The sequence below is a fragment of the Trichomonas vaginalis genome, chromosome IV, assembly GCF_026262505.1.
Source record: "Trichomonas vaginalis G3 chromosome IV, whole genome shotgun sequence".
Classification (NCBI taxonomy): domain Eukaryota; phylum Parabasalia; order Trichomonadida; family Trichomonadidae; genus Trichomonas; species Trichomonas vaginalis.
This window is the reverse complement of record NC_067206.1, coordinates 26,043,604-26,058,310: the sequence shown is the minus strand read 5'-3', so window position 1 is coordinate 26,058,310 and position 14,707 is coordinate 26,043,604. Positions and strand designations below refer to the sequence as shown.

Here is a 14,707-nt window from a genome sequence, read left to right as displayed (position 1 = left end):
CCTTTCTTTTTCTTACGTATATTTTACCATCTTTACTCTGACTTACATAATAGAAAGGATGTTGTATTCCTCTTGCGTCATTTAATATAATAGACTCTCGCTCTGATTTTGACAAGCTCATTTTACATCGGTTAAAGTTTTAATTTTGTTTTTTATCTGCAGTCAAATGACTCAGACAAGTCCTACGGACAAGACCCAGGGGTCATAGATGTTGAAGCATTGAAGAAAGAAATTCGTGAGCAAATTTTATCCGAACTGAAGGAACAAAAACAAGAACAAAAGCCAGAGAGACCAAAGAGAAAACTTAGTGAAAAACAACTTGCTGCATTAGCTGCTGGAAGACAGAAGAACCCACGTTTGCTGGCGAAAAAAGCTAGAGAAGAAGCAAAAGCTAAAGAAGCTGAAGCAAAGAAAGAGTAAATGGTTTATTTTTATCCGAATTAAATGTATAGACAAATACCTTTAACTGTTGCGTTCAGTAGTGAAAACCCTGACGTCAAAATAAAGGGGAACAGAGTAACGTTTAAGTTTCCAACAGACTGGATTGTGAACATAAATGAAGAGAAGTACATTGGCATAACATCTATGTATATAACACGTGCTTTCAGAAAGGTTGACTTTATACTTCAAGTCGAGATAGAAAATGACGAACAGTCTTTAAGCGCCCAAAACATTCACATATACAAATACTTTAAAGACGATACAACATTGCAATGTATGATTTCATTTAATGAGATGTTCGAGAAAAAGTTCAACATTGAAGTACAAACTTTACAGCCTTTACGTGAGTTTCTTGCACAACTGAAAGAAGAAGGTAGTCAGCCACAACTTATAGACTTTCATTATGAATTTAATGAAAATGAAGATGGAACTCATGACTGTCAATTCATTGTATTCTCACCATTCAATGAAGTCGCTAAAAAGAAAGAAAATCCATTACGTATAAGATTTCAAATCTCCGAACCAAGTGATGATTTTAAGAATGTTTTCAATTATGATGCAATGCTTCCGAGGAAAAATGAATTTTCAAAGATTGTAACACCTGGCATTTGGGATAGAAAGCAAGCAATACTTTACTCTAATATAGCCAAAGGCGTTGAAAATGAGTTCATTGGTCATACAAGAACTTCACCACTTCCTAACCCTAAATACTATAAATTAACTGGCTTCAATCGTGAGTTTTGGATAGACATGTACTCCACTCATGACCATAAATGTCCAGTGTTCTTGCCTCCAGATGGGAAGGACTGTCTCTACATTGAAGCACAACTCTTAAACTCTACCATCGCAGTATTGTAAAATCTACGCTAGCTTTATTTTTATCACGAATGACCTCATTGCTGACAAAAATAAATGACCTCAGAACTTCAACTTACGAATAAAGCTTGTTTTAGTCGTTATTGAAAAGTTGAACTTTTCAGCAAAGCAAGGTTGACATGACTTACATAAGTCGAATGCAATCTCTTGACCATCATAAGTGCTTTGTAAAGTTTCATTAAACTGAACTCAGAGTCTTTGTCATATGTTCCAACAGGTATGTGAATGTTCTTATCTTCATTGTAATAGCATTGTATAGCTTCAGGAAACATTTCATTAGCGGTTAAAGCAATAACATCTTGCTTCACGCCTTTCATTCTGCAGTGAAATGCAACTTCATTTAAATCGTTAGTGAGTAAGTCTATGTAGGTCTTCTTTCCACAGAAAATACTTTATAAGCTAAACTTTGTTTTCCAGGTGTTATTTCTGCAAAGTCGCTATGAAATTGACCAAGGTTCTTTCCTATAAGTTCGCGACCATATCTCTTCTTAAACTCTGCTGCAAGCTTTGGGATGTCTTCATTATATAAGTGCATACTGTCGGTATCCTGGTAAAAGATTTGAAGTCCCATGTCCTCTGCAGTACAGAATACTTCATTCATAATACGTTTTGACATAGACAGAATATTAACACCAAGTGGACAGAAGTTAAAGTGTCTGCAAATGCTTTTCGTTAGCTTGAAAATAGTTTTATCTGAACCATCCAAACCTTCGAACTTCACTATATGGTTGTAATTTCTTATAGCATATCTTATAGCATCTTTGTCATCTACTATGGTTATTTTTGACTCAATAGGAGATAGAATAGTTTTGCCATAAATGCTGTTCAGAATGAGTTTTATAATTTCTTGTAAGGGGTTTTCTTCTTTCTTATACTTTAACCTTAACTCAAACAACTTCTTTACTTCATCTCTTATTCTCATATCTCTGTTTCCATCGTAATAGTATCCTTGCAACACTTCACATTTGACACCTTGATATTTTATGAGGTCTTGTAATGTTATATGGTCAACATACATGAGACAGCAAGTGTTTGAACTTCTTGGAACGTTAAGTTCTGGATTTAGTTCAGGGTCGCAAACTATTAAATGAAAGTGTCTGGGTATACCAATCTCTGTTATCTTAATGAGAACAAAGAAGCCAGACATAAACTTTTCACCAATGGGTTCCTTTTGGTCGTCATCGAATAAATGTCTCATGAGATACTCTGTGCTTAACATTTCTTCCTTCAATACTTTTGGAATACCTTCTAAAGTATAAAGTCTTGCTATAGCTGAAGGATATAATGAAACAGTGTCGAAGTCAGCAATGAGTTTCTTTTTGCTCTTTTGTTTCATGTTATCTGACAACATACATCTTCCACCTTGAATGCATCTCGAAATAAATTCTCTTGGTTTATTTGAGAGGTCATAAAGATTTCCATTCGGGAAGTATACTCTGTTCTCAAACAATTTGTTAGCAATAGAACAAATACTAACGTAGTCATAAACGTTTAAATCAAACTCTTTCAATAAGTCATTGCGGAACTTTACAAAACCTTCTCTTAAAATTCTTACATCTTGTTTGCAGTAAAACGTGCTATATTTTTCTAAGTCGAAGTGGTTTTCATCTATTCTGCAACCTTTGATGGAATCTATGTTCTTCATAAATGTATCTGCATCATGGATAAACTTACATGCTTCAGAAATGACACCAGTTCTGTTGTCATTTGCTAACAAAACACTGCTGTAGTAGTTATATGGAAATACTTCTTTCGGTCCTGTTTGTAAGTTAAACATAGCAGGAAATAGTTTAAGCTTCTTATTTATAACACTGTAAGAGTCTTTTATAATAATTGCCCGTCCTTTATATAAACCAGTTATTTGCATTGTTCGTGAACCTTTAATGATGGGAGTTCCTTTCACTTCTGTCATGTGTCTTAAGATGAAGTTTATGTCATAACTGAGGTTATGGAAATATATTAAACTCTTGTCAGGAAGTCTTTCCAAAAATTCTGTTGCACAGTTTTGACCCCAAATACTTTCACTACTGAACCATCTTCACTGTCATAACAGATGTTAAAAGCTTTATGAAAGCCATCCGTACTACACTCAAAGTCAGCAAAGAAAACGTGCTCAGGTATGAATTTACATTTAGCTTTATTTACTTCTTTTGACTCTGCTTTCTTCTTCAGTTGTACACAATACTTTGGAGCATATGTCAAATCTTTAAATGGTGCAAGGTTCTGTTTATATAAGTCAGTAGTATATGTGAAAAGTTCTCCATAAGAAATAGGTTCGAAATATTTGCACTCCCACAATGTTTTCATAACATCCCATAACGGTGTTGTTCTATCATAACGAACTACATATTTATCTTCTCTCTTTGTATAAATCTTCATCTGTTTCTCAATGTTCATTCCACCACAAGCTTTGAGAATTTCTTTATAGTTTCGAATGAAATATGTTGTCATTGGAAGTCTTTCATTTAGCATGTAGTGGTCTTCAACAAGAAGTAAGTCAATAGTTCTAACAGTTTCGCATTCTTTTGGTATATATCTCTTTATTTCATTATGTCTTGAGTCATTGAAATAACCAATGGTAACATTAAATGCTATACCTGTTGCGTCAGAAATTTCTTGTACTTTACTTTGAGGAAAGTCTCTAACACGAATGACTTCTCTCATGTGGTCAATAGTTTCTTCATTTACTCCAGCCTGAATGCAAGCATAAACGAAACAATTGTCCTCTGTCATAAGTGTTGCAGTTCTTTTGTTCAGTTCATTGAAGATTTGGTAGCGTTCAAGATTTATAGGTAATGTGCAAAGATACTTCCAGAACTGACCGCTTCTCTTCTTATAAAACTTCTTTTCACCATTATCTTTCCAAAAGCTTTCTATAAGTGCTGGGTTTCCTGTTTGCTTAAGAGCTTCCAAAATGGCTTTCTGGTCATTTGTCAGTGTGCTTTCATCTCTATATGGTCTCTTTTTTGGTTTGCCTTTCTTTACATCTGACATCGTTAAGCCTTCATATTCTGTTAAATCATACATCTTTATTTCGGTAAGATTCTTTATGTTTGTCAAGAAGAAGTCATAGTGCATTTCAACAATACCTGCAGCATTTGCTTCTATCTCTGATATAAAGTTCTCCTTCAAGAGCTGATGTAGTAATGTTCCAATATTATTGAGGTTTAACGTAGAACATTCATACTTTCCACCAAGTTTATAACATACCATCCATCTCTGTTGGGAGTTTATTTTAATTTTCTCTAAGAGTCTCATGAAAACCTTACCAAAATGTTTGTGTAAGTAGTCTCTGTTTGGTTCATCTAAAGCTTCGATGTTAAAGTCAATGAGTCTATTGCCTGACTTCACATTTCCTCTTCCTATTTCTTCATCTTTCTTTAACCATCTCTCACCTTCTTTTGGTTTGTCGTCAATGGAACGAATGACATCGTTAGCTTTGCGAACTTGTTCTATAGCACTTTTAAACATCTCTCTTCTCTGTTGTTTCAGTGTGTCGTCTCTTCTTCTTGTTTCACCAACGTTTGCATTTGTTATGTCAAACATTTCTCTTCTTACTTCATGAGGTACAGCTCTTCTTGTTTCACCAACGTTTGCATTTGTTATGTCAAACATCTCTTGACGAACGTCATGAGAAAGAGCTTTACGAGTATGACCAACGTTTGCATTTGTTATGTCAAACATTTCTCTTCTTACTTCATGAGGTACTGAACGTCTATGATATAAGTCAATAGCAACGTCATTTAAAGGAAATGCTCTTGCATGGACTTCGTCCTCGCCGCGTTGCGGCTTTATGAACTCATGAATTCTATCATAACTTATTGGACCATTATAGTCTTTAATGAAGTCAGCGAGTGCCTTTTTGTTTGTTGCGTAATGCTTTGCAACATCTATATTAGCTTCTGTAAGAAGTTGTTTTATTTCCGAGTGTTTAACTTAGACAACTTCCGATATCATCTTTAGTAGGAAATAAAAAAAATATTTTTGAAAAAATTAGATTAGATTTTTTTAAGTTATTTTTCAAAATAATTTAATATTTTTTATTTTTAATGAAACACATGCAAGATTGCAAGTTCTTTTCATACAATGCTCTCGCTACTGTCATCAAGAATGAGTTCAATAATGCTTCAAACGTCAATGTTATCTTTAACAAGAAGTTTGTGAAAGAATCTAAGTTTGGTCAGTATGTCAGACCATTAGCTATTGTCATTGACCGCAAACGTTATACTTCACAAGAGTTAGCAGTAGTTTTGAAACAAAAGGGTTTCTTCGTGAATGTCAAAGATACTCATTATACTATTATAAAGAACTCCAACATTGACTTCTTCAGTATTGCTATGAATCTTTCCGAACAGAAAGAATATAAGAGGGTGAAACAAATGTGAAATATTATCCTTCATCTCTGAAGACAATAAGAACAAAGATGTTATACAAAAGTTCTTACCAAAGGTTGAAGAAGCTTCTATTGACATTGACGAAGGAAGTGAAATGGTTGAAGAAATTGACCTGACGTCATTTAAGCAAAAATATATTTTTGGTTAGTCTTCATATCGATATTTTACAACAATTCCCCAATGTATAAACTTTTCATACGCTTTTTCATAAGCTTTATATACCTTCAGAAATTTTTGCATAATCTTTAGAAGCATTTAGATATTGTTTAAATGCTTGTATGTCTTCAGAAATTTTGCATAATCTTTTACATGTTGTTCGTTCTCTTCTTCTGTCATGAGTTCCGAATATTCTAAATTCATGTTCTTTCATATGAGATAAATTTTATAAAAAAATAAAATTAGCTTTAGATTTTTTTATTCTTCCTCTTTGAAGTTGTCGAAATATTCTGTTATTTTTTCCTTCAGTAATGTTAAGTCTTCTTTGAATGTAAGTATTGTGCAACCTTTGATGTCATAGTGTGTTTGAGGAAGAGTATTTTTGACAATTTCCTTTATTTGCTCATTCGGTGTCATTGAAATCGGTAAGTTTTCACGATAGAACCAGTTTCTGTCAGATTTATATATCTTAGCAAGGTCATAAAAGCTTTTGTTGTTTCTTCTGACTAAATGCAACATAACCATATCTCTATCTTCTTCTTTCTCCAACTCTTCAGTATATATCATATACTTATAACTCTTTTCCTTTCCTTTTGGTACCGAACGTGGTATTCTTTTCTGTATGCTTTTGTCTTTGGATTCAATGACTTCATCTTTTGCTTGAAGTTTCTTTTCCATCTCTCCACGTTCTGCTTTATATAGTTCATCTAACATCATGAAAATATAACAAGCATAACGAGGTGAAGCCCACATTGCTACAGCATTTACTAAAAGTCTATGAACATAATAACTTTCAAACCAGGTGCCAAATTCTTGCGATTTTCGTACGGAATCTCTTCCCTCGGTTTTCCGAGGGAAGCAATCATATGAGGAAATTCTTCTAAAAGTTCTTTTGCCTGTTGGTTTTCAAACCAATGATATGCTTGCTTTGTAGAAAGAAGAGCGTTCATTATACTTTGCATTTGATACATGTCATCTTTGACCGAACGAATGAGACGTAACTGTTTGTTATACTGTATGTACTCGTATTCTTCATTAATGGCTTCATGAACGATAGCAGTTGTTGTGTTCTCTGATGTTGACATTACTGTCTTTACATACAAAATAAAAAAATAAATAAAAAAAATCTAACTTTATTTTTTCTGAGATAAACACTATTTCTTCACAACATTAAATTTTATCCTGTATGAAATGACTTTAAAAAGATTATTGACTGACTTCGAATACTATCTCATTGACGCACTGACAGACCCTCAAAACTGTGTTGAAAGTTCTTTAAGCTTTAAGATTGAAGGTACGACGCATTTTGTCTTCACTTACGTATTGAAAGAATATGACCGTTATCATAACGAAGTGAATCAAACACTAATAAAATTTGTAGATAAAAAATTGGTTAACAATGAATATTTTAAACGTGAAGACCCAAACACTGCTGGAGATGATGAAGAATACAGACAAGTTATTGAAAAAAATAACGCAAGATTAGATGCAATAGAAAAGAAGTTTAATGAATGTCTTACAAACACGTATGAATATCTTATGCGGTGGGAAGCTAGATGGAAATAAATTTACGTCAAATATGCAATTTATAAAATCTTATGTCGACAGGCTACGTAGCACAGTGGTCTAGGGTGGTGTTATGGAGGGTCAGGGTCTGTGGTTCGAACCGCGACAGCGCCGTATTTTCTTATTTTCTTTGTTTGTCTTGTTTGTCGTGAATAAAAAGTGTCATAAAAGTGCTCTATCTTCCACGGGAATAAATAAAAATTTACTTTATTTCTTCTTTATTTCTTTGTTCCCGTGGAAGAAGGGTTTTTGCCGTTTTTTCTCAGCCGAAATCAATGATTTTTTCATTTTTGGAATCCTTAGCGAATGGGGAATCTTTTCTCTCGTGGAAGCTTTGACCAAAAATATATTTCATTTTCAGCATTATTTTTCAGAGATGTTAATTAACCGAGTGACCCCTTCAGTTCTTCAAAAATAATTAATTATTGAATAACCTAAAAACATTAACATAAACATTATTTTTTTGGTCGTTTATGACAAAAATAAATGGTTCATTTACTCACAATATTTATGTACAAAACGACCCCAAACTTTTAACTTCTTTTCTGCAGCTTCTAATGCTATCTTAGCGAGTTCATATTCTCTAAATTCTCTCTTTAAATCTTCTTGTTCCCATTGGTCTAGTTCGTATGAAGAATCTCTATAACCATAACATATCTCACGTTCATGTTCTAATTGTTTTTCGCGCATTTTTCTAACTTCTTGTTCGAACAAAGGTTTAGCATTCTCTACTGTATCTTCGAGTTCTTCTTCATCTAACTTCTCATGAACTTTCTTGTCTATGGAATCCATAATATCTTTGACATAAAATGCATACTTTACAGAGCACCATTCAGCAACAAAATGAACGAGGTCAGGATGTATGTAAATACCTTTGAATTCATTTATAACACCCTTAGTAAGCTCATAAAATGCTTGTTTTGAGGTCGAGCCACTTTTGGCTCCACCGTATTCTTTCAACCAAAACTCAAGAATTTCATGCATTTTAGCACTATTGAGAAATCTGTTTAAATGGTTTAACTTTCCCGCTTCTCTTGCCATCTTTGTTGCATTAATGTAATCATCCTTGTCTCTACGTAAGACTTCAATACCGTTATAAGTGCCTTTTGTGAATGTTTCACCATTAGATTTGTTAGTGAATGTTTTTGCTTCGACTGACATTTCTGTTCTTACATACAAAATAAAAAATAAATAAAAATAAAACTAACTTTATTTTTTCTATCTTAAGGAAATTCATGATTTTTCAAGAGGGTAGAAAAGAGGGTAGAAATGAGGTTAGATCTAACCATCTACCCTAAACATGGGCTTCGCCCTTGCCGCTAGCGGCTTATTTTTGTCTGATTTATATCTAATGAAAAAGTTTAGAAGAATTTTCTTATTCTTTCTGGCATATTTTTGTCTTTCCAGTACTCCCGCTCTAATGGTCCCAGATGTGTCGGCTTTGACTCTCTCAAGTTCTTAGATGGTATAACATCTTCAACGCCTCCTTCATATCTTACTTTATAAGTGTCATCGTTTATGTTGTAGCCAAGTATTTCAATAACCACTCCTCGCTTTGCTTCGTCAATGGTTTCAGCAAGTTTGCCATTACTACTTTCAACTAACTTATGTCGAGGGTAAAATGCTATGGAGTCGTCAGCAGCTTTTATAAGATATCCATTACCTTGTGTAGAGTCTACGATATAATAGTTTCTACTTAACCTTAAACGTTTCTTTGTCAACGGTTTGTCGTCAAGAACTACACGAACTTTTGTACCAGGAATGAGGGTAAATTGTGTTGAATTTCTGATATTTTGTGTTTGACTTAGTTTCTTTTGTATATACTTTTCTTCTTGTTGTTGTGTCATTGAATTTGGTGTATGTCCTGTTGTAGAATGTGTTGAGGAATTATATACTTCGAGAAAATGTTTCATTGTTTCTTCGGTAAAGTCTCGCTCTTGGTTTAAATCTCTGAGAGTCCTTATGAAGCGGTTAATGATGCCGAGTATGTTATGGTTATGGTCTTCAGTAGTGTAGTGAGTTATGTTATGCTTAATGAGAAAATCTGTGATTTCGTTGCTGAGGTATGCACTGTCTTGGTCTGATGTTAAAGTACTTGGGCTATGTTCTGCTACAAACTTTTGTAAAACTCTTAACACTTCACGAGTTCCTTTATTTTTCATTGGATATGCATATGCTTTACGAGTGTTAACATTTATGAAGATGAGGAATGGTTTATGTCCTCCTTTTCTGCTTTGAATGAGAGTGTCAAATTGGTATGCGTCAGGAGTGTTGGAGTAAATTGGTAAAAAGTAGTCGTAAGGGTTTATTTTTGTTTGATGTACAACATTTTTGTCAAAGAACCTTTTCACTTCAGCTCTGTTAGTAAATCCCCAACTCTTTGCAGCTTCATTGAATTTCTTAAATGACCTCCATGGATGTTGTTCGAATACTTCTTTCAAGCTCATTTATGTAAAGTTAAAGATTTTATTCAAGACGGTAAGTCCGCAAAGCAGGCTCAAGCGCGTTCATTGAACGCGGTACCATGCGAATATAGTCACAAATGGTGGCATATAATCTTCACCCGAGCCTGTTGGATTTGTTGTGAAAGTGTGTGAATGATTTCCTGTGGTTCCACAGAAAATACCTGTGCTTGAATCTACTGGGTCACTTGAAATATCATATCTATGCATTCCCTGTCTATCCGAACCTGCTGCAAGATTTGTATAACCTCTTTTTGTTATTGAATGTGAATGACTACCTGTTGTGTTTGTAGTTCCTGTATGAGTGTGCGGTGGAAGGTTTGCTTCTTTAATTTTCTTCGAACCACCTGTTTGCTTTGAAGAGTTCGCACAGTATAAGAATTTATCTACAATCTGCTCCCACGTACCAAAACCTAAAACTGTTTCTGAATTTGTTGAGTTCATTGACGTATAAATAGAACCTATAGGATATAATGTTTGAAGTATTTCAGTCTTTAATGTTTGAAGCTCTGTTTTGTCAGCCTTCTTGTCATATAAATCTTGAGCAGTGAATTTAATATTATATTCATCCTTCATGACATAAACATTTCTACATCTAATGTATTTCATCGTCGTTATGTCGTCATCCGATGTTAAACCTTGTGGAAAGTTAGGAGGTTTACAATATAATGCATCCCCACCAGTTTCTTCAACCGTTCCTTCAATACTTTCTATACCAACAGTTGTGAAGAAATCATGTGTATGGTTCTTGTCAGCTTTACTGTCTAACATTGCTGGTAGTTCATGGGTTTCAAAGTTTCTGGCATGACCTTCAATGTTCATACATTTACTATTTAAGGAGTTTAGTGTATCTTTTACGCTTGTACTTGGATTCTCTAAAGGTGCACTTGAACCAAGGGTATAGTTCAATATTATGTCGTCTGCTCTAACAGTAGTGAAGGATTTATGTGTATGGTTCTTGTCAGCTTTACTGTCTAATGTAGCTTGAAGTTCATTTATATCGGAGATGTTGTGTTTATGAGATTTCAAAACTTTGTTCATTGCTTCAAGTTCAACTTTGTCAGCTTTACTTTTAATAGCATCTTCAAACGTTATTTTTGACTTAACTCTCAAAGTAAATCTTGGTTCAACTAATACACCTTTAACAGAGAAAGTAGAGGCATAAATTTCATCGTTATAACTAAATGCTTCTGGTGCTTTACCCGTGTCATACTGTACAGTACAGCTTATGTCATAACCTTTAGCACGAATGTATTTATATCTTCTTTCATTGGGGTCTTCCGTCTTCGCTTCATCACTTCGTGTTAAATATCCATGGTATGCCGTTATAATCTGTTCGTCTGAAGTTATATAATGAACGTGGTTTTTATCTGCTTTTTCGGCTAATTTCTCTTCTATCTCATTTATTTCAAGTTCATGCCTACCACCACCTCCCGAAGAAGTATTTTTCTTCAGCTCTTGAAGAACGTCCACTTCGCCATCTTTGGTGTCAATAATGAGACTTTGTGTTAAAACCTTTCCTGTCTTAATGGATGTTTGTAAAACTTCTTCTTCACCATGTTCGGGTCATGGTCGTCATCATATCTTGTGAAATCAGAGATGTTGTCATACATTAAGCATATCTGTCTCAAAAGTTCTGCTATTTGAAACTGGAACGAAAGATATACAGAACTTTCATCATCTCCTAAAGTCAAGTCTGCTTTCTTAAGTATTTCTTGAATGTATGCAATGAGAACAGAGTACCTTGGAAAATATTCGAACAATATTTCATTAGCTGTTGGTTTTGGTGGTTCTTTGGAGTTTCTGTTGTTTCAGTTCCTTCTGTAGGTTCTGTTGGAGTTTCTGCATCTCTTGACTTCAATGCTCTTGCTCTCAAAGACCTAAATGTTAGAGCACCGGGTTTTACAAAGGACTTTATAAATGCTTTAATAGTTCCTGGTAAGTTATTGTTAGCATTAAGTAAGTTCCTTATGCTTCCATCATGTACGTCCATAGCACTATGTAAAAAATCTATACTTTTCTTGTAGTCAGCAATAGACTGACTGTGATTTTTTAAAGATTTGTCAATACCTTTAAGCCAATCTTCATGCATGTCTGATACTGAGCCAAGAATATCATTTGCTTCCTTTAGTGTATTTTGTGCTTCTCGTAAAGTATCCAATCCCGTACGTGCATTGTTTGCTATACGTCTTACAGTATCTATTTGACTCCTTGTTTCTTGCATCCAACCAGATAAAGTTTTAATAGTATCCGAACCATTTGAAATGAAGTTCAAAGCATTTTTAACGTCATCTAAAGCTTCTTCACCAAGTACTGCCCATATCTTTCCGATTTGGTATTGAAGAACTCCATATGAAGCAGCTGTTAAACCAGTATTTATAAGGTCCCATATCCATGATTTAGCAGTTTTTCCATCCTTTCCATCCTTTCCATCCAAACCGTTTTCGCCTTGAGGTCCTTGTATTCCTTGTATTCCTTGTATTCCTTGTATTCCTTGTGGTCCAGTGTCACCCTTCTCTCCTTTCAGTTCATCTTTATGTTCGTTATAATATTCTAATGTCATAAGGTGTACATCATTACTGCTACCAGCAACGCCGAGAATTTGTTTCTCATTCATGACTAAATTCTTTAGGCATTTAATGTTGTCGTCAAATCGAAAGCTCTTTAACAATTCAATGAGAACATTCAGTACTTTCACTAATGAGGCATCTACTGTAGAATTTATATATTGCACCGTTCCATCATTTATGATGGGAACTTTACTTATTGTAATGAATGGGTCATAAGTGTTAAAAGTATCGAAATCAATGACTTTTTTAGTTTTTCCATCGTCAATGACTAAATCATTGCCTTCAATGGTTAAAGTTGAGTTTTCGTTTACTAGTTCATGTGCTCTTCTTGCTTCATTTGTTTCATACGCATATGCAGCAATAGTCATATTTTAATGAGAATAAAATGTTGTTCTATTTGCAAAGTACAGACCCAAACGAATACGGAATAGTAAAGCTACAAACAAACTTAGGTCTACAGAATGAAGCACTTGCTTTCAGAGTTGTTGACTTCAATACTATCGCAACTTTTGTCATAACAGATGAAACAGATTTCATGGAGTTTGAAATAGATGGAAAGAAGCACGAAATAAGATTTCACAATAATGTAGAATATAAGATGGAAACATTAGCTGGAGTGGTTAAATGCTCTCATAAATACTACAATAAACAAGGATAACGAAGAAAACTTAATGAATGTTAAACTTATTGCAGGAGTTTTGAAGTTCAGTTATGCGAAGGAGTTTAAGATAACACGAATGAGTCATAGAGTTCAATTGCTTCTGGGAGCATACCATATGACATTTCCTTTGAAAAGTGTTGACAAAACGATTGAGATGAAATCTGTTCCATACGTATGTTATGGTAATTGTTTGTACATTGAGTCTAAAATAGCTAATGTCACAGGCATTTCAGGAGTTAATAGTAAAGGTTCAGTAGAATATAAGTCTTTCTGTTATGCAGTCAATTCAATGTTCATTCCAAACGTTCCTGTCATAGCAACTCATTTAGGTAAATGGATTCGCATTAGTCCTCATAATTTGAAAGACATGCAATTCAGACTTGTTGACTTTCAAGGCGAGCCTGTAGAACTGAAGGCACCAGTGCGAATGACTGTTGAAGTTGACTTTTTAGAAAATATTAAATTGCAAACAGCTTACAAGGAACTCAGAGCTAAAAATATAAAGTATGAATGTTATGTATTAGGTCATGAACTTTGGTTGTTGCTGTTTGATGAAACAAATGAGTTAGTTATGCCAGTCAAGAACAGAAAAAGGCGTCAAAGGCGCCGAGCGCAAAGCGCTATATTGTGTTAGTGAAAACTGCACCAAGTCAATAAGATTAGGTTTGCATTATGAAGATGAGTTCGATACTGTTGAAGAAGTTTTGGACAGATATTTACAAATTGCTAACTTGAATTTTTTTTGACTGACGGCGCAAAGCGCCAAGATGGGCTCAAAGAGCCCTCTGACTGCTTTAATTTACTAAAACATATTTCAAGCAAAGCTTATAGTAAGTAGATAGTTTTGTATACTCGTTCGAATATTTATACTTAAACTCAACTCCTGTAGTTCCTGGTGTTTCAATGATGCGGATGTTACCTATTTTCATGAATAGTGGAGTTTGACCACAGCATTCGATTTCAGGGTCGAGATAGTCAATGACACATTGTTTCCCTGTTATTCGTGAGATAACATTTTCAAGGTCCTCCTTTGTTAGAATTATTTGGTTCTTGCTTATAAGATTTGTCAAAAGCTTCTTATCGTCTTTGAGTAAAATTGTTGGTATAACTGAAGAAGGTAATGGTCTACGTTATCTGAAGGATTTGTTTGAACATTTGTGTAAGGGTTGTCGTTGGCTTCTCTTGAAAGAATTTGGTCCAGTGGTGGATACTCTAACTTAACATCTGATGTAGCGTTAGCGTTTGAAAGCTGAGTTTAAATTCACGGCGCCATGCGCCAAGATGGGCTCTTTTGAGCCCTCCCGACTTAAGTTCTGGTTCTTTTTCTTTCAAACACTCTGAACTATAGTTCTTTATGACAATATTGTTGTCGTTCGTGAGTCAACATTTGATGTTGGTTCAATTGGAACATTAACAGCACCAGCTAAGATGGATTTGCTTCTCATTTCATATAGAATTAAAAAACCTTTTATATGTATGAAATGAACAATATACTCGACAAGGTTTGAATGTAAAGCTAACGAATGAAAATATTGTTGAATTCACTGAGACAGGAGCTGTGTATAAGATGTAGAACTACTG

General features: G+C 34.4%; 5 protein-coding genes and 3 pseudogenes across 8 annotated transcripts, besides 1 other annotated feature; 3 read left to right on the top strand and 5 right to left on the bottom strand.

The window, feature by feature from the left end:
* Positions 1-14,707: part of a mobile genetic element that runs on past both edges of the window.
* TVAGG3_0170020 lies at positions 167-420 on the top strand (annotated as a pseudogene). The gene has a single exon. A coding segment is annotated over exon 1 (254 nt).
* Positions 644-1,299, top strand: TVAGG3_0170010 (annotated as a pseudogene). The gene has a single exon. A coding segment is annotated over exon 1 (656 nt).
* TVAGG3_0170000 lies at positions 6,126-6,952 on the bottom strand (annotated as a pseudogene). The gene has a single exon. A coding segment is annotated over exon 1 (827 nt).
* TVAGG3_0169990 (uncharacterized protein) lies at positions 7,059-7,433 on the top strand (the record flags this gene model as incomplete). Its single annotated transcript, XM_051225275.1, has 1 exon — positions 7,059-7,433. One exon carries the CDS (start codon positions 7,059-7,061, stop codon positions 7,431-7,433), a length of 375 nt encoding a protein of 124 aa, XP_051110261.1.
* On the bottom strand, positions 7,929-8,594 carry TVAGG3_0169980 (uncharacterized protein; the record flags this gene model as incomplete). Its single annotated transcript, XM_051225274.1, has 1 exon — positions 7,929-8,594. The coding sequence occupies one exon, from the start codon at positions 8,592-8,594 to the stop codon at positions 7,929-7,931; it is 666 nt and encodes a 221-aa protein (XP_051110260.1).
* Positions 8,795-9,880, bottom strand: TVAGG3_0169970 (integrase core domain containing protein family; the record flags this gene model as incomplete). The annotated part of the gene is made up of 1 exon (XM_051225273.1): positions 8,795-9,880. One exon carries the CDS (start codon positions 9,878-9,880, stop codon positions 8,795-8,797), a length of 1,086 nt encoding a protein of 361 aa, XP_051110259.1.
* Positions 9,941-11,419, bottom strand: TVAGG3_0169960 (keratin-associated protein family; the record flags this gene model as incomplete). Its single annotated transcript, XM_051225272.1, has 1 exon — positions 9,941-11,419. A coding segment is annotated over one exon (1,479 nt), but the record flags the coding sequence as incomplete, so codon positions are not given.
* On the bottom strand, positions 12,037-12,833 carry TVAGG3_0169950 (organellar and viral DNA polymerase type B; the record flags this gene model as incomplete). The annotated part of the gene is made up of 1 exon (XM_051225271.1): positions 12,037-12,833. A coding segment is annotated over one exon (797 nt), but the record flags the coding sequence as incomplete, so codon positions are not given.